Source organism: Mchenga conophoros, linkage group LG3 (genome assembly GCF_057382185.1).
Source record: "Mchenga conophoros isolate Kocher_MC1m ecotype Shallow Benthic linkage group LG3, M_conophoros_male_GT1.1, whole genome shotgun sequence".
Classification (NCBI taxonomy): Eukaryota; Metazoa; Chordata; class Actinopteri; order Cichliformes; family Cichlidae; genus Mchenga; species Mchenga conophoros.
Window position 1 is genome coordinate 7,984,147 of NC_140528.1, and position 24,245 is coordinate 8,008,391.

Genomic DNA, 24,245 nt, shown 5'->3' on the forward strand with positions numbered 1-24,245 from the left:
ATTCATTAAATATGCAAAATGTCTACAGAAGCATCAGAGGGTCAGACGTGAAGCACTCAGTGATTTTGATCAAATGACTCATCAGTTATTGATCTGTACTACACTGATCTACCACGTTAGTAAAGCTGGTGTTCTGGTGGTGGAGGGAGACTCGGATCATGTTCTGGTTTTGGAGCAGTGATCTGCTGATGGTTCAGTTTGATGAGCTTCTTCAAAATCATCCCTGACATCACCACTGAAAGGACGTCCATGAAAACAGACTGAAAATTACTGATATGTTCACAATCTGAGAGTTTAAAACTTGACAGACTTGATTCAGATGAAGTTATTTGAGCAGAAACTCCTGGATCTTTATCCTGTGTTGATCTAATCCTTCATGGTTCCTCCACAGAGTGGACCAGCAGAGCTCAGAGGTTCCCAGTGGTCAGTCTGCCCAGCAGCATCAAACACAGCTGGACTCCATATTTATGGTCTGTACATGTACAACAACTACTGTTACATCTGTTCTGTTCACGGTCATCTCCATGCTGCTCTTTGTAGACCAGTGGATCGTCAGTGTGTCCAACATGGATCTGATGTTTGGCTCCATGATTTCAGTCTGATTGGCTCATTCATAAATATTCTGTTCCAGCTGCTGGAGGACAACATCATCACTTTTGTGAAGAACGAGCTGAAGAAGATCCAGAAGGTTCTGAGTCCAGATTACCCAGAATGCTTAGAGAGTCAGAGGAGCAGCAGGAGAGAGGCATTTGTGAAGATCACAGTGGACTTCCTGAGGAGAATGAAGCAGGAGGAGCTGGCTGACCGTCTGCAGAGACGTAAGAGGATTTATCTAAAGATTTAAGCTGCTGGATAAATGAGACACTTGTGACACCAGTGTGTTCAGTCATTTCTCAGTGGGTCAGAAATTGTCATCAGCATTTTGTAAAATATGATTGTTAAAGTTGCATTTTTATTATTATTATTCAGAACTTCAAGCTGCAGTTTGTCATCGTAACCTTAAGTCTAAGCTGAAGAAGAAGTTCCAGTGTGTGTTTGAGGGCATCGCTAAAGCAGGAAACCCAACCCTCCTGAATCAGATCTACACAGAGCTCTACATCACAGAGGGAGGGACTGCAGAGGTCAATGATGAACATGAGGTCAGACAGATTGAAACAGCATCCAGGAAACCAGACAGACCAGAAACAACCATCAGACAAGAAGACATCTTTAAAGCCTCACCTGGAAGAGATGAACCAATCAGAACAGTGCTGACAAAGGGAGTGGCTGGCATTGGGAAAACAGTCTTAACACAGAAATACAGCCTGGACTGGGCTGAAGACAAAGCCAACCAGGACATCCAGTTCATATTTCCATTCACTTTCAGAGAGCTGAATGTGCTGAAAGAGGAAAAGTTCAGCTTGGTGGGACTTGTTCATCACTTCTTTACTGAAACCAAAGAAGCAGGAATCTGCAGCTTTGAAGACTTCCAGGTTGTGTTCATCTTTGATGGTCTGGATGAGTGTCGACTTCCTCTGGACTTCCACAAAACTACAATCCTAACTGACCCTAGAAAGTCCACCTCAGTGGATGTGCTGCTGATAAACCTCATCAGGGGGAAACTGCTTCCCTCTGCTCGCCTCTGGATAACCACACGACCTGCAGCAGCCAATCAGATCCCTCCTGACTGTGTTGGCATGGTGACAGAGGTCAGAGGGTTCACTGACCCACAGAAGGAGGAGTACTTCAGGAAGAGATTCAGAGATGAGGAGCAGGCCAGCAGGATCATCTCCCACATCAAGACATCACGAAGCCTCCACATCATGTGCCACATCCCAGTCTTCTGCTGGATCACTGCTACAGTTCTGGAGGATGTGCTGGAAACCAGAGAGGGAGGACAGCTGCCCAAGACCCTGACTGAGATGTACATCCACTTCCTGGTGGTTCAGGCCAAAGTGAAGAAGGTCAAGTATGATGGAGGAGCTGAGACAGATCCACACTGGAGTCCAGAGAGCAGGAAGATGATGGAGTCTCTGGGAAAACTGGCTTTTGTTCAGCTGCAGAAAGGAAACCTGATCTTCTATGAATCAGACCTGACAGAGTGTGGCATCGATATCAGAGCAGCCTCAGTGTACTCAGGAGTGTTCACACAGATCTTTAAAGAGGAGAGAGGACTGTACCAGGACAAGGTGTTCTGCTTCATCCATCTGAGTGTTCAGGAGTTTCTGGCTGCTCTTCATGTCCATCTGACCTTCAGCAACTCTGGAAAAAATCTTCTTGAACAGAAACAAATAACCTCCAAGAGATTTAGCTTTTTAAACCAAAAAGAATCTTTTCACCAGAGTGCTGTGAACAAGGCCTTACAGAGTCCAAATGGACACCTGGACTTGTTCCTCCGCTTCCTCCTGGGTCTTTCACTGCAGACCAATCAGACTCTCCTACGAGGTCTGATGACACAAACAGGAAGTAGCTCACAGACCAATCAGAAAACAGTCCAGTACATCAAGTGGAAGCTCAGTGAGAATCTGTCTGCAGAGAAAAGCATCAATCTGATCCACTGTCTGAATGAACTGAATGATCGTTCTCTAGTGGAGGAGATCCAACAATACAGGACTTCAGGAAGTCTCTCCACAGGTAAACTGTCTCCTGCTCAGTGCTCAGCTCTGACCTTCATGTTACTGTCATCAGAAGAAGATCTGGATGAGTTTGACTTTAAGAAATATTCTGCTTCAGAGGAGGCTCTTCTGAGAATGCTGCCAGTGGTCAAAGCCTCCAATAAAGCTCTGTAAGTAAACATGAACTTATTGCTTAAAATCTTATAATCGATAAAAATCTTAAAACCATGGGAAATAAATCAGAAATGCTGAGTTCAAAGAACAGTTAAAAAACATAAAAATAGTGAATTAAATGATTATCATTCACTCAGTAAATATTTTTTCAGTCCAGCAGGCCGTGTCAGTATTTCTGACACATTTTTGTCTATATCTCTTATCAAAGTACAATCCAGGCCCAGCCAATAAGAACATGAGCTCTGATCCTTCAGCCCCTCTGACAGGTTTATTATCGTCAGCTTGTTCACGTCTCCAAATCCAGCAGTTTGTTTTTTATCTCATTTTCAGTGCACACTCTCCCTTTTTTATTATAAATCTCTGCTGTGACTGTCCTGTTTTCATCCAGGATGGAGGGAAAACTTGGGCTTCCATCCATCCATCCATCTTCATCCGCTTTATCTGAGGCCGGGTCGCGGGGGCAGCAGCCTAAGCAAAGAGGCCCAGACCTCCCTCTCCCCAGCCACCTCCTCCAGCTTATCCGGGGGAATACCAAGGCGTTCCCAGGCCAGCCGAGAGATATAATCTCTCCAGCGTGTCCTGGGTCTGCCCCGGGGCCTCCTCCTGGTGGGACATGCCTGGAACACCTCACCCAGGAGGCGCCCAGGGGGTATCCTTGTCAGATGCCCGAACCACCTCAGCTGGCTCCTTTCGATGTGGAGCAGCAGCGGCTCTACTCTGAGCCCCTCCCGGATGGCCGAACTTCCCACCCTATCTCTAAGGGAGAGGCCAGCCACCCTTCGGAGGAAGCTCATTTCTGCCGCTTGTATCCGCGATCTCGTTCTTTCGGTCACTACCCACAGCTCGTGGCCATAGGTGAGGGTAGGGACGTAGATCGACCGGTAAATTGAGAGCTTCGCTTTTACACTCAGCTCCCTCTTCACCACGACGGACCGGTGCAGCGTCCGCATTACTGCAGCTGCAGCCCCAATCCGTCTGTCGATCTCCGGCTCCCTTCTCCCATCACTCGCGAACAAGACCCCGAGATACTTGAACTCCTCCACTTGGGGCAGGAACTCATCTCCGACCCAGAGTGGGCACTCCACCCTTTTCCGGCTGAGAACCATGGCCTCAGATTTGGAGGTGCTGATCCTCATTCCCGCTGCTTCACACTCGGCTGCGAACCGTTCCAGTGCGAGCTGGAGGCCCTCACCCGATGAAGCCAACAGAACCACATCATCCGCAAAAATCAGAGATGAGATTCTGAGGCCACCAAAGCGAAAGCCCTCCGCCACTTGGCTGCGCCTAGAAATCCTGCCCATAAAAATTATGAACAGAACCGGAGACAAAGGGCAGCCCTGGCGGAGCCCATCACCCACCGGGAACGAGTCCAACTTATTGCCGGCAATGCGAACCAAGCTCTTGCAACGGTTGTATCGGGATCGAATGGCCCGTAGCAATGGGCCAGACACCCCATACTCCCGCAACACCTCCCACAGGACACCCCGAGGGACATGGTCGAATGCCTTCTCCAAGTCCACAAAACACATGTAGACTGGTTGGGCAAACTCCCATGCACCCTCAAGTATCCTCGAGAGGATAAAGAGCTGGTCCAGTGTTCCGCGACCAGGACGAAAACCGCATTGTTCCTCCTGTATCCGAGGTTCGACTAGCGGACGAACTCTCCTTTCCAGCACCCTGGCATAGACTTTCCCAGGGAGGCTGAGGAGTGTGATACCCCTGTAGTTGGAACACACCCTCCGGTCCCCCTTCTAAAAGATGGGGACCACCACCCCGGTCTGCCAGTCCACAGGTACTGCCCCTGATCACCATGCAACATTGCAGAGGCGTGTCAACCAGGACAGCCCTACAACGTCCAAAGCCTTCAGGAACTCGGGGCGGACCTCATCAACACCAGGGGCTCTGCCACCAAGGAGTTGTTTAACTGCTTCAGTGACCTCGCCCCCGGAAATTGGCGGGTCATTCCCCTCATCCCCAGACTTTGCTTCCTCCTCGGAAGACGTGTCAGTGGGATTAAGGAGGTCCTCGAAGTATTCCTTCCACCGCCTAACAATTTTCTCAGTCGACGTCAGCAGCGCTCCGCCAGCACTATACACAGTGCAGGTAGAGCACCGCTTTCCCCTCCTGAGACGCCTGACGGTTTGCCAGAATCTCTTCGAGGCAGTCCGAAAGTCTTTTTCCATGGCCTCTCCGAACTCCTCCCACACCCGAGTTTTTGCTTCAGCCACTGCCCGAGCCACATTCCGCTTGGCCTGTCGATACCTGTCGGCTGCCTCCGGAGTCCCACAGGCTAACCAAGCCCGATAGGACTCCTTCTTCAGCCTGGTGGCTCCCTTCACCTCTGGTGTCCACCATTTGGTTCGGGGATTACCACCACGGCAGGTACCAACCACCTTGCGGCCGCAGCTCAATGCAGCAGCTTTGGCAATGGAGACGCTGAACATGGTCCATTCGGACTCAATGTCCCCAGTCTCCCTCGGAATGCTGTTGAAGCTCTGCCGGAGGTGTGCGTTGAAGATCTCGAGGACTGGGGCCTCTGCTAGACGTTCCCAGCACACCCTCACTACGCGTTTAGGTGCACCAGGTCTGTCCAGCGTCCTCCCCCGCCACCTGATCCAACTCACCACCAGGTGGTGATCAGTTGACAGCTCAGCCCCTCTCTTTACCCGAGTGTCCAGAACATATGGTCGCAGGTCTGGTGATACGATTACAAAATCGATCATCGACCTACGGCCTAGAGCGTCCTGGTGCCACGTGCACTTATGGACACTCTTATGTTCGAACAGGGTGTTCATTATGGCCAAACTGTGATTAGCACAGAAGTCCAATAACAAAGCACCGCTCGGGTTCAGATCAGGGAGGCCGTTGCTCCCAATCAAGCCCCTCCAGGTCTCGCTGTCGTTACCCACGTGAGCATTGAAGTCTCCCAGCAGGACAACAGAGTCTCCAGGTGGAGCACCTTCCAGCACCCCCCCCCCCCCCCCCCCCCACCTCCAGGGACTCTAGGAACTCTGAACTGCCACTCGGCGCATAAGCGCAGATGACAGTCAGGACCCGTTCCCCGACCCTAAGGCGCAGGGAACAAACCCTCTCGTCCACCGGGAAAATCCCCAACGTACCGGCAGCAAGCCGAGGGGATATTAGAATACCCACCCAGCCCGCCGCCTCTCACCAGGGGCAACTCCAGACTGAGACAGAGTCCAGCCCCTCTCCAGGAGACTGGTTCCAGAGCCCAAGCCATGCGTAGAGGTGAGCCCGACTATATCTAGCCGGTACCTCTCAACCTCACGCACTAACTCAGGCTCCTTCCCCACCAGAGAGGTGACATTCCATGTCCCTATTGCCAGTCTTGGCAGCTGGGGGTCAGTCCACCAGGGCCTCCGCTCCTGGCCGCCACCCGGCACACAATGCACCCGACCCCTATGGCGCCTCCTGCGGGTGGTGGGCCTGCGGGAGGATGGGCCCATGTCTCCTCTTCGGGCTGTGCCCGGCCGGGCCCCATGGACTAAGGCCCGGCCACCAGACGCTCGCCCTCGGGCACCCTCCCCGGGCCTGGCTCCAGGGGGGGGCCCTGGTAACCCTATCCCGGGGAGGGTAAACTGTTCTAATTCAATTCAATTCAATTTTATTTATATAGCGCCAAATCACAACAAAAGTCGCCTCAAGGCGCTTCATAGATACAGAGAAAAACCCAACAATCATATGACCCCCTATGAGCAAGCACTTTGGCGACAGTGGGAAGGAAAAACTCCCTTTTAACAGGAAGAAACCTCCGGCAGAACCAGGCTCAGGGAGGGGCGGCCATCAGCTGCGACCGGTTGGGGTGAGAGAAGGAAGACAGGATAAAGACATGCTGTGGAAGAGAGACAGAGGTTAATAACAGATATGATTCAATGCAGAGAGGTCTATTAATACATAGTGAGTGAGAAAGGTGACTGGAAAGGAAAAACTCAATGCATCATGGGAATCCCCCGGCAGCCTACATCTATTGCAGCATAACAAAGGGAGGATTCAGGGTCACCTGGTCCAGCCCTAACTATATGCTTTAGAAAAAAGGAAAGTTTTAAGCCTAATCTTAAAAGTAGAGATAGTGTCTGTCTCCCGAATCCAAACTGGAAGCTGGTTCCACAGAAGAGGGGCCTGAAAACTGAAGGCTCTCCCTCCCATTCTACTTTTAAATACTCTAGGAACAACAAGTAGGCCTGCAGAGCGAGAGCGGAGCGCTCTAATAGGGTGATATGGTACTACAAGGTCATTAAGATAAGATGGGGCCTGATTATTTAAGACCTTGTATGTGAGGAGCAGGATTTTGAATTCAATTCTGGATTTAACAGGAAGCCAATGAAGGGAAGCCAAAACAGGAGAAATATGCTCTCTCTTTCTAGTCCCTGTCAGGACTCTTGCTGCAGCATTTTGGATTAGCTGAAGGCTTTTCAGTGAGTTTTTTGGACATCCTGATAATAATGAATTACAGTAGTCCAGCCTGGAAGTAATAAATGCATGAACTAGTTTTTCAGCGTCACTCTGAGACAGGATATTTCTAATTTTAGAGATGTTGCGCAAATGGAAGAAAGCAGTCTTACATATTTGTTTAATATGTGCGTTGAAGGACATGTCCTGGTCAAAAATGACTCCAAGGTTCCTCACCGCGTTACTGGAGGCCAAGGTAATGCCATCCAGAGTAAGAATCTGATTAGATACCATATTTCTAAGATTTTCAGGGCCGAGTACAATAACCTCAGTTTGATCTGAATTAAGAAGCAGAAAGTTAGCGGCCATCCAGGTCTTTATGTCTTTAAGACATTCCTGCAGTTTAACTAATTGGTGTGTGTTATCTGGCTTCATGGACAGATAGAGCTGGGTGTCATCTGCATAGCAGTGAAAATGTATGCTATGTCTTCTAATGATACTGCCTAAGGGAAGCATGTATAATGTAAACAGAATTGGTCCTAGCACTGAACCCTGTGGAACTCCATAATTAACCTCAGTGTGTGAAGAGGACTCTCCATTTACATGCACGAATTGGAGTCTATTAGATAGATATGATACAAACCACTGCAGCGCAGTACTTGTAATACCTACAGCATGTTCTAATCGCTCTAATAGGATATTATGATCAACAGTATCGAACGCTGCACTGAGGTCTAGCAGGACAAGCACAGAGATGAGTCCACTGTCAGAGGCCATAAGAAGATCATTTGTAACCTTCACTAAAGCTGTTTCTGTGCTGTGCTGAGCTCTGAAACCTGACTGAAACTCTTCAAATAAACCATTCCTCTGCAGATGATCTGTTAGCTGTTTGACAACTACTCTTTCAAGGATTTTTGATATGAAAGGAAGGTTGGAGATTGGCCTATAATTAGCTAAGACTGCTGGGTCTAGAGATGGCTTTTTGAGTAAAGGTTTAACTACAGCCAGCTTGAAGGCCTGTGGTACATAGCCGATTATTAGAGATAGGTTGATCATATTTAAGATCGAAGAATTAATTAATGGCAGGACTTCTTTGAGCAGTTTTGTAGGAATGGGGTCTAAAAGACACGTTGATGGTTTGGAGGAAGTAATTATTGAAGTTAACTCAGAAAGATCAATTAGAGAAAAAGAGTCTAACTTAATATCAATGGTACTAAGAGTAGCTGTAGATAATATTACATCTGTGGGATGATTATTGGTAATTTTTTCTCTAATGATAAAAATTTTATTTGTGAAGAAGTTCATGAAGTCATTACTAGTTAACGTTAAAGGGATGGTTGGCTCAAAAGAGCTCTGACTTTTTGTCAGCCTGGCTACAGTGCTGAAGAGAAACCTAGGGTTGTTCTTATTTTCTTCAATCAGTGATGAATAGTAAGATGTTCTGGCTTTGCGGAGGGCTTTCTTATAAAGCAGCAAACTATTTCTCCAGGCTAAATGATGATCCTCTAGATTTGTGACACGCCATTTCCTCTCCAGATTACGAGTCATCTGCTTTAGGGTACGTGTTTCAGAATTATACCACGGAGTCAGGTACTTCTGATTAGAGACCTTAGTTTTCACAGGAGCTACAGTATCCAGAGTCGTACGTAGTGAGGAGGTGAAATTATTAACAAGATAATCGACCTCTGTTGGGGTAGCGTTCAGATAGCTACTTTGCTCTGTGTTGGTACAGGGCATTGGAGATGATAACAGTGGGTGGATTATATTCTTAAACTTAGTTACAGTGCTTTCAGAAAGACATCTACTTTGATAAAGTCTACTCTTCACCGCTGTGTAATCAATTATTGTAAAAGTAAATGTTATCAGGAAATGATCAGACAGGAGAGGGTTTTCAGGAAACACTGTTAAATGTTCAGGTTCGATGCCATATGTTAAAACAAGATCTAGAGTGTGATTAAAGTGGTGGGTGGGTTCTTTTACATTTTGAGAGAAACCAATTGAGTCTAATAACAGATTAAATGCCATGTTGAGGCTGTCATTTTTAGCATCTACATGGATGTTAAAATCACCCACAATAATTATTTTATCTGAGCTCAGAACTAAATTAGATATAAAGTCTGAGAAATCAGACAGAAACTCTGTGTAAGGCCCAGGTGGACGATAGATGATAACAAGTAAGACTGGTTTCTGAGTTTCACAGCTGGGGTGGACAATGTTAAGCATCAGGCTTTCAAATGAATTAAAAGTCTGTCTTGGTCTTTCATTAATTAATAGGCTGGTGTGAAAAATTGCTGCCACACCGCCCCCTCGGCCTGTGCTTCGAGATTTCTGGTAGTTAGAATGGCTCGGGGGTGTTGATTCATTTAAACTAACATAATCATCCTGCTGCAACCAGGTTTCTGTAAGGCAGAGTAAATCAATTTGTTGATCAATTATTAAGTCATGTACTAACAGAGACTTGGAGGAGAGAGACCTAATATTTAATAATCCACATTTCACTGTTTTACTCTTTGGTTCAGATGTGGATACTGTATTGTTCTTTCTTTGTGATTGTTTATGTTTAAGTTGTTTGTTGCTGGTTTTTAGTTTGTTTTTTGTCTGTTTGGGAGCTGACACAGTCTCTATGGAGATGGGTTTTTGGGGGGGTAGCAGGAGGAGAGAAGCTGCAGAGAAGCGTGTAAGACTGCAACTCTGCTTCCTGGTCCCAACTCTGGATAGTCATATTTTGGGGGGTTTAATAAATTTGTCCATATTTCTAGAAATGAGAGCTGCTCCATCCAAAGTGGGATGGATGCCGTCTCTCCTAACAAGACCAGGTTTCCTCCAGAAGGTTTGCCAATTATCTATGAAGCCCACATCGTTTCTGGGACACCACTCAGACAGCCAGCAATTTAAGGAGAACATGCGGCTAAACATGTCACTCCTGGTCTGATTGGGGAGGGGACCAGAGAAAACTACAGAGTCCGACATTGTTTTGGCAAAGTTGCACACCGATTCAATATTGATTTTAGTGACCTCCGATTGGCGTAACCGGGTGTCATTACTGCCGACGTGAATTATGATTTTACTGAATTTACGTTTACCCTTAGCCAGCAGTTTTAAATTTCCTTCAATGTCGCCTGCTCTGGCCCCTGGAAGACAATTGACTATGGTTGCCGGTGTCTCTAGCTTCACATGTCTGAGAACAGAATCGCCAATTACCAGAGTTTGACCCCCGGCGGGTGTGTCGCCGAGTGGGGAAAAACGGTTAGACACATGAACGGGTTGGTGGTGTACCTGGGGCTTCTGTTTAGGACTATGCTTCCTCCTCACCGTGACCCAGCCGCCCTGATTCCCCAGCTGCTTGGGACCTGCCGGGGAACAGCTAGCGGGGCCTACGCTATTTTCGGCTGCACCAGCTACAGGGGCCTGGCTAGCTGCGGGTGAATGAAGGGTGCGAAGCCGAGTCTCCAATTCAGTAATCCTGGCCTCCAGAGCTGCAAATATGCTACATTTGTTACAGATATCATTACTGCTAAAGGAGGCCGAGGAGTAACTAAACATCTGACACAATGAGCAAGAAAGTGCAGGAGGGACAGGTGAAGTAGCCATGGTGCTAACGAGTCGGCTACGAGCTAAGCTAGGCTAGCGAGACAGTACAGAGACAGTGAGTGAATACTTTGGCTATAAATTAGGTAGTGAGTACACAGAAAGTGTGCTTCGGAGGAAGCACGTGAAGATTATACTATGAAAGAAGAATGTATTTAAAAGTTGTTAATTAAATCGCTAAGCAAATAAGCTACTCAGAAACACCACTGTGTTTGAGCAGGAACAGGAAGTGATACTCTACCACAGAGCGAGCGAACACCAAGTGACAGCGCCACCAAGAGTCAGCAAAAATGTGTTCCTCTCTCGATATCCTTTTCATAAGGGTCTTCTGAATCGCTCTTTGTCTGGTCCCTCACCCAGGACCAATTTGCCATGGGAGACCCTACCAGGGGGCAAAAGCCCCCAGACAACATAGCCCCTGGGATCCCTGGGACACACAAACCCCTCCACCACGATAAGGTAGCGATTCAAGGAGGAGAACTTGGGCTTCATAATTGAAATTGCCACTCAGGTCCTGTTTCTTGACAGTATTCATATCTAACTGTAAGGCTTCCATAACCAGTGTTCCCACAGAATTACAGTGGGTTCTCTCTGGGTCCTCTACAGTTTCTTCCCACTGTCCACAGACATGCAGTTAGATTACCTGGTGATCTAAACTTCATGCAGGTGTGTGTGAGAGTGGTTGTCTTTCCCTCTGTGGGCTTAGTGGAAGAGACTGGATGGATCTCTGCTTTGTCTTTGATATATCCTGACAGCAAACATTCTCCATTTCAGCTCATCTCCTTTATACACACCTTTAACAGGAGGAGTTTTATACAGCTAGTGTTTAAAATCCAGTGTTATTCACAGTTAAATAGCATAACAATTACTGAATTAGTAAGATTTTCTAAAATAATTGTTTTAGTTAATATTGTATGATAGTGTACACAGAATTATTAGCTCAGTAGGTAGAGTGGTCGCCCCATGATCATAAGGTCAGGGGTCGAATCCACCGAACAGCTACCTTGATGGTACCCCTGAGCAAGGTACCATCAAGGTACCAATCGTGTGCACTGGACTGGTAGCACTCATAGTGTCATAGGTTGGTTTTTTTTGTTTTTTTTAAAAGGTTTAACATATAAACAAATTTCATTTGATCACATATATTTTTTGTTTTGTTTTGTTTTTTCCCTTTCTCTCCCAGACTGAGCAGCTGTAACATCTCAGAGGAAGGCTGTGAAAATTTGTTGTCAGTGGTCAGCTCCCAGTCCTGTAGTCTGAGAGAGCTGGACCTGAGTACCAACAGCCTGAAAGCTTCAGCAGTAAAGCTTCTGTCTGCTGCAGTGGAGAGTCCACACGCCAAACTGAATATTCTGAGGTCAGATCAATTTGTATTCTGTTTAGTTCTGTTTGTTTATATGTTTGATGTTTGGTTTTGTTTATATCAACTAACAAAAATAATCAATAATTTAACCAGTAAAGGTAAACTTTATCCAGTTATCCTTGTTCCATAGCATTTTTATTCATTTATAAGTTAAAGTGAACTTATACTAACCTGCTCAGCACAAGACAATAAGCTATTGCACTCTGATTACACTTTAACAACAATCTTTATTCATGTTTTTATCTTCAGACTTAACATCTGTGAACTCTCAGAGGAAAACTGTGAAGCTCTGTCCTCAGTTCTCAGCTCGCAGTCCTCTAGTCTGACAGAGCTGGACCTGAGTATCAGAATGCTACAGGATTCAGGAGTGAAGTTTCTGTCTGCTGGACTACAACGTTTAAACTGTAAACTGAATACTCTGAGGTCAGATCAGAAAACAGTTTGTTGTTAGAATTATTCAATTATTTAAGTTCATACATATGATGTTGTTTCTTAGTATGTTTATGTTTCCTCTAAAAATAGAAAGTCAAGATTTAATGTTGTGAAATGTATTAACAAACTCAACATGAGTATTTGTTGTATGACTGTCTTTTATTTTTCAGACTGAGTGGCTGTAACCTGTCAGAGAGAAGCTGTGAAGCTCTGTCCTCAGTCCTCAGCTCCCAGTCCTCCAGTCTGAGAGAGCTGGACCTGAGTAACTCTGACCTGCAGGATTCAGGAGTGAAGCTTCTGTCCGCTGGACTAAAGAGTTCACAGTGTGCAGTGGAAACTCTCAGGTCAGGATTCAAACTTTTCAACAGATGATCATTTGAAATGTGACTTATATTATTGTATAAACAGGTAACCTTTATACAGCTGTCAAGTGAACTTTTATTTACATTTGAGTGGATAATTGGACTCTGAATTACTTTCAAAAGTAATTGGCGACTACCGATTGGTTTGCTGTTAGTTTTTTATTCACAGTACTTAATTTTAAAGGCTGATTTCTCAAAATGAGATGTTTATCTTTTCTTCTACAACACTTGGAGCCACCAAATCTTCTTGCTTCATTTATTCATTACAGTTTGATTTAAAGAATATTAGACTCGTAACATAATACATACATTTATTTCACTTCTTCTTGAGAGAAAGAAAGGGATGACTGGGTGAGCTCCAGTGGTTCACCCCAGCAGAGAGAGCAGCACACTGGGCTGCAAATGATCACAGTAGTAATAGCCATAGTTTGATAAAACAGGCATTCTTACCCTGTAGATAATACAGGGTTCTGGTGCCGATGTGGGGGAGGGGAGTCGCCCGGTACTAACTACATACTGAAGTGTCTTGTGTTCCAAGAACACAACGACCAAGACAGAGAGATCCTACTGGCAACCTTCTGGTTACAAGATGAGCTTCCCAACCCCCAGAACCGCGGTCTTATCCTCCAGTTCTGTGTTGATGATAATCACATAATAGGAGAGCAGCTGGGCATCCAGTGGAAGTGTGATGGAAATCAAAATCCTGAATTGGATTCGGTGCGGTTGCGTTACTATTTTTCAACAACCAATCTTATATCAGCTGCATGGAAGTAGCTATAAGTAATCTGGGCGCTACAGCTTTAACCCTTTAAGACTTACCATAGAACCAAGTCCGCCACAGCTTATATTATATTTTTACATGCTGTGGAGCCATTTTTGGGAGCATTTCAAGTTGCTCTACATCAATACAACCATTACAGCCTAAATTTTAATAATATGCATGCATTAAGTGCATAGAAATTACATAAATTGCAAAAAGTGCAATAAACTAAAAAAAAATTGAAAATCGTTTTTGTTTTTTAACATATATTTCTAGTTAGAGAAATTTAAGAGGCTTATCCCTCAAAACTGTAAATACAAAAAAGTTGCACAAAATAGTTTCCCACCACATGAAATTTATTTTGAGTGTCTTCATAGTTTTATTTTTGAAATACACTAATGTCTATACACTGCAGGAAAAACGAAAATAAATATTATAGTGCAAATTTGCAAAAAAGCAGCATATGCATCAAAATAAACTATTTCCAGCAGTGCAATATGAGTCCTAAGCATCCCAGAAACAACACAGAAAGTCAGAAAGTCAAACATAACTTTAAAAAACACTAGTATAGGGTTATGAGGCCATGATGGTAAAAAATACATTTCTGCAAAAATGACATCACTTCCGGTTTTGGGCAGGTCATGGCGGATATGCGATAGTTCACGCTGATGTCAATTCCAAAGTAGGAAGTGTTACAAACAGCTGATCGGATCGGCAAAGCGTGTTTCTGGAATATTATGTTACGCAAAACAGAGTGTGCCCACTCTGACCGGCTTTAAAGGGTTAAGCAGCTGCATGCACTCCCGCGGACAGCGATCACTTTCTGGCAGACGATCACTTTTTGGCACAACACCTGGAGCTAAGGGGGCAAAACAATCGCATGAGTGCTGCTGTTTGGCTGAGGAAGAATAAAGTATTCATGGTAAGCCAATCACATGACCACTTCAAGATTACAAAGCAACAAGGTGACATATACCAGTTTTTAAATTGTGTTGATAGGTCACATAAAACCAGAGTCATGATAAACAATATATACGCAGCGTTTTTTTCCTCAATAGTTTCGTCACTTTTACTGTCTAAGGACAGCACAGCAAGCACTCTCTGCTTATGAGCAAAAAAACCCCCAAATCATCCCTTTCCTGTTGGTGGAAAAATGAACCATGTCGACCAATCAAAAAAATGATATAGCAACATGACATTTGGTTGTTTAGGAAGAGGGGGAAGTTTTAGGAGTGACGGTGTGAGATGTGAGAGATTTGTGACGTTTAGCGTATTTGGAGTGTGTGCATAGTATGTTGTGTTGTGTAGTTAGTGTGTAGGGGAAAAAAGAACAAAAAAAGTTAGTGTGTAGTGTAGTGGATAGTTTTATGTTGTCTGTCAGAACAATGAGGCAATTGCTGAATGTTAAGTGCCCTGAGGCGACTGTTGTGATTTGGCACTATATAAATAGAGCTGAATTGAATGGAATTGTTACAGGTGCTGCCACAAAACCAGCGAATGCAGATTACAGTGTAAACGGTGTCTCCAGGTAGAAACAGCAGTGATACACCTGCTGCTGTCAGACCTGCAGGTATCAGGCTGTGATGTTCTCCTTTATGGTGGACAGAAATTATTTTTTTGGAGTGGCACAAATAATTTGTGGCATCTTATTTAATGCAGAACAGCTGATTGTTCTGTAAATAGTTTGAAATAGTTATTTTTAAAAAATCAAGGTAAAAGGTAAATTGTTACAAATAACAAAATGGTTGTTTGCAAACCTTGTGTATAGGATTTTAAGGGTGTTCGTCTTGTAACCGGAAGGTTGCCGGTTCGAGCCCCGGCTCGGACAGTCTCGGTCATTGTGTCTTTGGGCAAGACACTTCACCTAGCGCCTACTGGTGATGGCCAGAGGGGCCGATGGTGCGATATGGCAGCCTCGCTTCTGTCAGTCTGCCCCAGGGCAGCTGTGGCTACAACTGTAGTTGCCTCCACCAGTGTGTGAATGTGAGAGTGAATGAATAGTGGCATTGTAAAGCACTTTAAGGCCCGAAAAGCGCTATATAAATGCAATCCATTATTATTATTATTATTATTATTAAAATATTATTAAAATATTAAAATTATTAGATTTCAAGTTAATGATTTATTAAACATGTTTGTGGTTGTAACAGTAAAAAATATAACTTTTTCTACTCATATTGTTTTTTGTCTGATTTTAGGTCAATTGTGTTAATACAGTATGTCAAAATGAAAACATAACTGTAAATTCAGACACGTGAGGTTGTGCTGAAAAGAATGATACCAAACAGGCAAAGTAAATAGTTTTTAAAGGTGGAATATAGAGGTCAAATCAAAAGTAGTTAAAAATGGCCAATTATACCCTGGACCCCAGAGGGTTGAACATTTTTTTTAAAGTAACGCAATAGTTACTTTTCAAGTAATTAATTACTTTTAGTAACTGACTTACAATATTTTAACTCTAAGTAACTACGTAGAGTTAACTATAGTTAGTAGTATAGTTACTAGAGATGGCACGATACCACTTTTTTATGTCCGATACCGATACCGATATCATAAATTTGGATATCTGCCGATACCGATATGAATCCGATATAATGTTTTTTAATCAACAAAACTTTTTTTTTAAATATCTTGCTGCATTTTGTATAAGTTCATACTAAAGTTTAAAACGACAACTACACTAAAGCTATTCTGTTATACCTGTATGCAAAAAAAAATATTTCATAGTTCAGCAATACTGATCAATCTAATAAACTTAAACCTACACCATCCTCCCTATTCTGGTATTTTAAAGAGTACTTAGCGTAAATATTAAGCAACCTAACTAATAGGGTTCCAACTCCCAGCAACAACAAAAATAAATAAATAAAAAATAGGGAACCACCCCTCACGCTCCACCTCATGATGCTTAATCGACGTAATCAACCTTAATTTGATGCAGTGTGAAAAAAAATGCACAGAAATCAATTATTTTTCAAGAAATATTAAATAGATTCAACAGCTTTCTTCAACAAAATTGCAGACTGCACAGATGGTACCTTCCCAAAGGAAAAAGTACTATAGCTTACTAGGGTATATATATTAGAGTTAATAGTCACTATATACAGTAATTGACTGCTATTCCTTTTACATCAAATTAAAACTTTGGGTGTCAGATAATTATTTATTAAAAGCTCGACATTTTAAATGAGAATAAGAAAGAAAAGTCTGTCTTTGTGCCCCCTTTTCCCTGTTAATGCCCTATCGGCCCCCCTGACTAAACTTTGCTAGATCCGCCCCTGCACAGTTACCAGCGTCAGCTACGTAGAAAAAGATCCTGGTGTAGAAAGTAATATTAAATACATTCTAACAACAGCTTATCAAGCTTAAACGTGCTGCTGTTGTTCAGCCGCTGGTTTCCTCTTTCTGGTGCAAAGTGGACCAAAAGCAAAGAAGAGAGACGGACTCGCGACAGAAAAGCCGATCAGCTGATCATTAAGCAGTTTCATGATTGAAGTAGCAGCAAGAAGAGGCAGTCGCTTGGTAAGCTTAACGCAGGAATGCTTTACAAACATTCAGAGATGGACTTACACACTTGCTTTACTTCTCTCGGGGATAACTTTGTCGGAGATGAAATGCCGGGTTGCTAGCGAAGCTCCAAATGCTATCCAGACCACCGACAGGTCCCGCATGCCACAGCCGCTCTATCACGTGATGCATACTGCTCCGACGTGCTAACGTTCTGAGGTGAGTTACGGCGTGTTGCAAGTTTTGTGAGGTGCTTTCGTGATATTTAATGGATCGGATTACATTTTTTATTTTTCTCCGATATCCGATCCAGTAATTTAGGTCAGTATCGGACCGATACCGATACGTAATATCGGATCGGTCCATCTCTAATAGTTACTAGTTACTTCTTGGTAACTACTAACTATAATTACTTGTTCAAAGTCACTTGCCCAACACTGATCCCAAACCATCTCCACTGGGTTTAGGTCAGGTGACTGTATCCTCACTACAGACCGAATAAATCACCTGAATTTGGAAGTCTGCCTCCGTGTTCTTTAACCGGAGCACACCGGCCACTCTAAATCAGCTAAACTCCTGGAGACAACACTTTGTCCATTTTATTTAGACACAGCGGCACCTCTGAAGCAAAGTGTTGTCCATTCTTCAAATTTCTATCCCTGGATAAATGAAAATACTCAAAATTTCAAGAGATATTCTGTCAAGTTAGAACGTTTATGGAAGGCTTCCAAGCTTGAGGTTCATCGAGTACATCTCAAGGAATCAATATCCTCACTTAACAACATGATAAAAAAGCTGGAACTGAATAGTTTTCAAATCTAATGGCTTCAGAAAAGAACCAAAGTATTGTTTGATACAATTATGAAAATTGTCTCTCCTGATATTCCTCGTGTACCAGTCTATACTAAATCTGATTGTAATGAACCATTGAACGAACGTGGAAAAAACAGTTGCAGAACAACTTAACGACTTTCTGGAGAAAAACAGTGTTCTGGACATTTTCCAGTCTGGTTTCTGTAAACTGTCCTCCACTGAGATGGCTTAACTTAAAGTGTGTGGTAACATTCTGATGGCAGCAGACTCTGGAGAGTGCACTGAGTTGGATGTCTCCTCTGCTTTTGATACTGTTGATCACAGCATCATGATAAATAGGCTGAAGGACTTGTTCAGGATTACTGGTGTTGCTTTAAAATGGTTTGTCGTATCTACTGTATCTGAGAGATCTTTGACTGTCTGTATGAATCATGTGTTGTCTGAAACATCCGTTCTGCCTTCTGGGGTACCTCAAGGATCTGTTTTAGGCCCGATTCTCTTTTTGGTTTATATACGTCCTCTAGGCCACAGGTGACAAACGCCAGGCCTCGAGGGCTGGTGTCCTGCAGTTTTTAGATGTTTCCTTGATCCATCACATCTGATTTAAATGGTTAAATTCCTCCTCAACACGTCCTGAGGTTCTCCAGAGGCCTGGTAATGAATTTGATTCAGGTGTGCTGACCCAGGGTTAGACCTAAAACCTGCAGGACACCGGCCCTCGAGGCCTGGAGTTCCCCACCCCTGCTCTAGGCCAAATTATCAGATATTACAATAATATTTCTTATCATCTCTACGCTGATGACATTCAGACATTAAGTTATACTGTTCTTTCAAAGATTCTCAGTTTGATACATTTTCTTGTTTAAATAATTGTCTTTCAGGAATCAAATAATTGTGAAACTTCAACTTTCTCCAGTTTAATACGGATAAAACAGAAACTTTGATCATTGCTCCTGATCACATGTCTTCAGAAATTAGGCAGCAGATCAGTTTTTAGGTCCTTCCATTAAATCGAGTCTCAGAAACTTAGGTGTTATTTTCGACAGTTCAATGTTGCTTGAGAAACTCTCTAAACAACTGTTTCAAAACTGTTTTTATCATCCAAGAAACATTTCTAAACTCAGACTGGTGTCAAAGGCAGAACTTGAGATGATTCTTCATGCTTTTATCTCTACTCACTTGGAGTATTGTAATGGTCTTTTTACTTGTCTCAACAAATCAGCTCTGGAGCTTCACACTGTACAGAATGCTGCGGCGAGACTTTTAACTGGCACAAACAAGAGGTCACACATTACTCCAGTTTTGGCTTCTTTTCATTGGTTGCCACTAAATTTTAGGGTTCATTTTAACATTATACTCATAACTTTTAGAGCTGTACATGGTGAAGCTCCTCAGTGCATCTCTGACCTGTTGAAACCTCATGCTTCATACCGAGCACTTAGGTCTTTAGGTCAGAGGTCACTATTGGTCCCACAGACTCGGTTCAACACACGTGGGGATCGAGCTTTTCAGGCACCGAGGCTGTGGAACTCCCTGCTGTTATCTTTATGCTGTCTAGACTCCACTGACTCTTTGAGAAAGCAGATGAAGACATTTCTATACAAACGAGATTATGTGCTATATAAATATATTCTACTTACTTACTTGAATAATAGTTCATTTATGAATATTTTTTTATTAAAATATTTATTTTCTTTACTTTATCACCCAATTAAATTATAATTCTGTAAATAAGGGTGATAGTGTGGCCTGTGTAGGTTGTCTTCAGGTTCTCTGCTTCCTCCCACAGTCCAAAAACATGCATGCTGGGTTAACTGGAGTGATTGTGAGCATAAATGCATAAGTGTTTACCTGGCTACATCACCGTGGTTACTGATGCTGAACCTATAACCTGGTCTGGATCAGGTTATATTCAGAGTGTGTGTTTTAAAATTGACTGAAGTGCCTCGTTTTCACTGAGCCTTTCATTTACAGAAAGCTTTAAGTGTGATATAGATTCAGTCATATCTGACTAATGTCAGTGAGTGAGGCCGAGCTGTAAAGTCACATTTCTGCTAATTAGCACACCAGCTAACTAGCACACCGGCTATCTAGCAAACCAGCTAAGTAGCAGACCAGCTAACTAGCGAACCGGCTAACTAGCACACTGGCTAACTAGTACACCAGCCGACTAGCGAACCGGCTAACTAGCATACCAGCTAACTAGCACACCAGCTGACTAGCGAACCGGCTAAATAGCACACTGGCTAACTAGCACACCAGCTAACTAGCAGACCAGCTAACTGCAGCCACAGGCTGAAGGACGATTAAATGTAGTGGAGATATCAGGGATTACACTGGTGTGTCCGATTCACTCTTTAGCACTCCAGTCACTCTGGTGTGTCAGCCAGAGCACCACTGAAGGCCCAGCGTGTGGAATAAGGAGCTTAAGGTTTGGTTTGAGGCACTTTATTCTTTCACTGATTGATTCTTGTGGCTGTGATCACGTGTGTGGTTTCTTACAAAAAGGAAGTACACAATACAAATACATGACAAATAAGATGAATAGATAAGATACATATCCAGTTATATGCATACGTCAGTATAGCTAACATAACCATATATAAGGTCAAAGATCACAGTACTATAATGCAGTAATGTTAAACACAAAGGTGTATATCTACATAAATCTATCCTATCAGTGATCAGAGTACTGTAGTATACTTCTACTACTTACACTATACAAACTAAACTGCATTAGTGTGACTTTAAGTTACCATCAGTACAGACGAACTGATGGTAGTTGTACAAAATAAAGGCATTGCAATTATTGTGAAGGGCTTCCGGTTAAACTAAGATCAGCTGATTACCTCATAACAAATTGTTTGCTATAGAACGCAGCTCCCACTCTTCATTAATATCATGTACTGTAACTCCCAAGTAACCATGGTTACCCAGCCACGCCCAGTAGTCTCCAGAGAGACCAACAGCTGGTGCACGTTGTAACGCCGTGGCTTTCATAGTCTCTCCTTTTTCTACAGCTCATGTGTTCTTCTTGTGATGGTGCGTCTTGAGGGAGGCTCATACATGCGGTCATTTGTTGATCCTAAGAACGTTCCTCAGACCGACTTCTTCAACAACACTAATCGGCCTGCAGTTTGTAGCTACTCACTTCACTGTGGCGTCTGTTAGCTTGTCTTTCTTTGGTTTATCTTGACTCCTCCCACTAGCTGAATCTACGTAGTCTGCCCAAGCCTCCCACCTCTGTTTGTTTGGGTGGTTTGTTTGCTGCCATCAACAGCGTGTAATGCATTTAAATGATACTTCAGACTTGAAGTACTCCGACGATAAAAAACTCAACTTTGCTTAAAAATAACTTTAGTTGTATCAACACTGCCCTCTGGAATAATTAGACTTTGGTGACAAACTGATGTGATCTCCATGTTTCCTTTGTTGGACTGTGGGCGAGTGTCAGAACTGAATGTACTGAGTAACATGTGGAGTTTAAATATGTGTCAGTTCCAGTTTTAGAGCTCTAAAGTGCAGCTATCATGTTAGGAATATGTTAGGAATAGACAGGAACACTGAGCACACTGAGGTCAAATCTTTATTTATCCAGTTCATCTGTAGGCTGAGCTCAGTCCATCCATTTAGTGAAATGATGTTTAAAGGTCTCCTTGTTCTGTGAGCGTGCACAGATCCTGAAGCAGAAAGCCTGGGTTACAGAGAAATGATCATCACTGTGATGATGCTCACCATCTCTGACTGGGATTTGAGGTTTTGTCAAAGCAGCAAAGAAAGCCTGGCTATGTTGGACTGGGTGTGGAAGCAGCTCCCAGTTTGAGTTCAGGAGACAGACACCCTCTCTACTTTGACGATCAGCTTCAAACTTTCCTTTTTGATAAAACTTATAGTTAGAGCTGGATCAGGTGACCCTGAACCATCACTTAGTTATGCTGCTATAGAGATGGATAACAGATGGATTGTTGTTTTGTGTGTCTGCAGTCTGTCAGGCTGTCTGATCACAGAGGAAGGCTGTACTTCTCTGGCCTCAGCTTTGACCTCCAACCCCTCCCATCTGAGAGAGCTGGACCTGAGCTACAATCATCCAGGTGACTCAGGAATGAAGCTTCTGTCGGCTGGACTGAAGGATCCAGGCTGGAGACTGGACACTCTCAGGTATGGAGAGAATGTCTGATAGAGGAGGAAGAGCTGGAATCATTTCCTGTGTCTTTCACTCACTTCCTGTTTGTTTCCTGCAGATGAGACATGAACCAAAGTGCTTGCTCATAGGGGGTCATATGATTGTTGGGTTTTTCTCTGTATCTATGAAGCGCCTTGAGGCGACTTTTGTTGTGATTTGGCGCTATATAAATAAAATTGAATTGAATTGAATTGAATTGAACAATCACACATGCAGGAATATTTTCAGGGACAGACACACTAGTCTAGCTGGATAGTACATGGATATTTATGTAGGGGGTCTTCAAGGAGTCTGTTTGCAGGAACATTAATGATAACTGATAAGTCATGTTGAGAGTTTCATTAAAAGTAGACTTACAGTTAGGTAATATTTGGACAGAGACAACATTTTGTAACTTTAGATACAAGTATCAGCCATGTGTGTGTTTCCCATGCTGTATGTCCACAGTCACAGTGACAGTCAGTGACACTGACAGAAGGATGAAACAAGGCTGTGAATCATTTCAGTCTGTGTGTGTGACAAAGAGGCAGACAGGAGCAGCTAACATTTGGAAATGGAAGCTTACTGGAAACACTACATTCACGGCTGAATTCACAATAGATTTGTTCTCAAGTGCACATTTAGCAGCTAATGCTAATACTGTTTTCCCTTTGCTTTCTACAGCAGCTATTGCTAAGTAGGCCACTTTGCTCCGCTAAGGATTTGTGTGACCATGATGGAGACTCTGATAAGCTAATGCTGCTAAGCTAATGCTGTTTATGGGCCCTGTTAGAATCAATATTTCATTCTCATTCTGTTGTTTGAGAACAATATTAACGTTTCACATCATTATAACACAAGAGAAAAGGGTATTGGCATTAGCTACTAGTGCTTATTCACCTCAAATTACCTTTAGCTGCTAATGGCAGCCTACTTAGCATTAACTCCTCACTAATATAATGCTAATTTACATCAAATTAGCATTAACTGCTCATATTGTTATAAGGAAAGAGAAAACGGTATTAGCATTTGCTGCTAATAATTATTCACCCCTAATTAGAATAAGCCGCTAAAAGCAGCCAACTTAGCATTAATTCCTCACTTTGTTGTTACCTAACGGAAAAGAGTATTAGTATTAGCTACTATCATTTTTAATAAGTAAGAGAAAACAGTATTAGCAGTAGCGCATAATGCTAATTCACGTCAACGTAGTATTAGTTAATAATGGCAGCCTACTTAGCATTAACTGCTCACTAATATAATGCTAATTCGCATCAAATTAGCATTAGCTGCTCAAGTTGTTATAAGGAAAAAGAGAAAACGGTATTAGTATTAGCTGCTAATAATTATTCACCCCTAATTAGAGTTAGCCCCTAATGGCAGTCTACTTAGCATTAACTCCTGACATTGTTATAATGCAGGGGAAAAGAGTTACCATTATCGGATAATGCTAATTCTCATCAAATTAGCATTAGTTAATAACGGTAGACTTCATATCATTAGCTGCTGTCATTCTTACAAAGCAAACAGTATGAGCATTAGCTGTTAATCCTTTTTCATCTAAAATTAGAATTAGCCACTAATGGCGTATTGTTAAAAAGTAAGAAAAAACATTGTTAGCATAAGCGGATAATGCTAATTCATCTCAAATTAGTATTAGCTAATAATGGCACCTGCTTAGTATTAGCTGGTCACATTGTTATAAGGCAAGAAAATATGGTATTAGCATTAGCTGCCAATTTCTATTTACCTAAAATTAGCATTAGCCACTAATGGTAGCCTATAGCAAAAACTTCTTAATGCTAAATGAAGTTAATTAATGCTAAGTAGGTTTAACTGAAATTAAAGTAGTGTTAGCATTAGCTGCTGATATTGTTAAAAGGTAAGATAAAACATTGCTAGCAGCAGCGGATAATGCTAACACACATAATAATTAGCATTACCTAATAATGGCAGCCTTCTTAGCATTAGCTGCTCATATTGTTATAATGCAAGGGAAAAGAGTTGGCAAAAACAGTGTTAGCATTAGTGGATAATGCTAATTCACCTAAATTAGCATTAGCTAATAATGGCTACGTAC

General features: G+C 43.0%; 1 protein-coding gene across 3 annotated transcripts in view; it reads left to right on the forward strand.

Annotated features, from left to right (window-relative positions):
* The window catches only part of LOC146577138 (protein NLRC3-like), a 291,287-nt gene that overhangs the window by 191,659 nt on the left and 75,383 nt on the right, over window positions 1-24,245 (forward strand). Inside the window, exons 4-10 of one of the 3 annotated variants that reach the window (XM_085268125.1) lie at window positions 392-470; window positions 632-818; window positions 970-2,764; window positions 11,950-12,123; window positions 12,379-12,552; window positions 12,732-12,905; window positions 21,988-22,161. In XM_085268125.1, coding sequence (XP_085124251.1) covers window positions 392-470; window positions 632-818; window positions 970-2,764; window positions 11,950-12,123; window positions 12,379-12,552; window positions 12,732-12,905; window positions 21,988-22,161 — 2,757 coding nt within the window. Of the gene's footprint in view, window positions 1-391; window positions 471-631; window positions 819-969; window positions 2,769-11,949; window positions 12,124-12,378; window positions 12,553-12,731; window positions 12,906-21,987; window positions 22,162-24,245 lie in introns of those variants that run through there. The other 2 variants (XM_085268126.1, XM_085268128.1) reach the window with 2 other exon arrangements.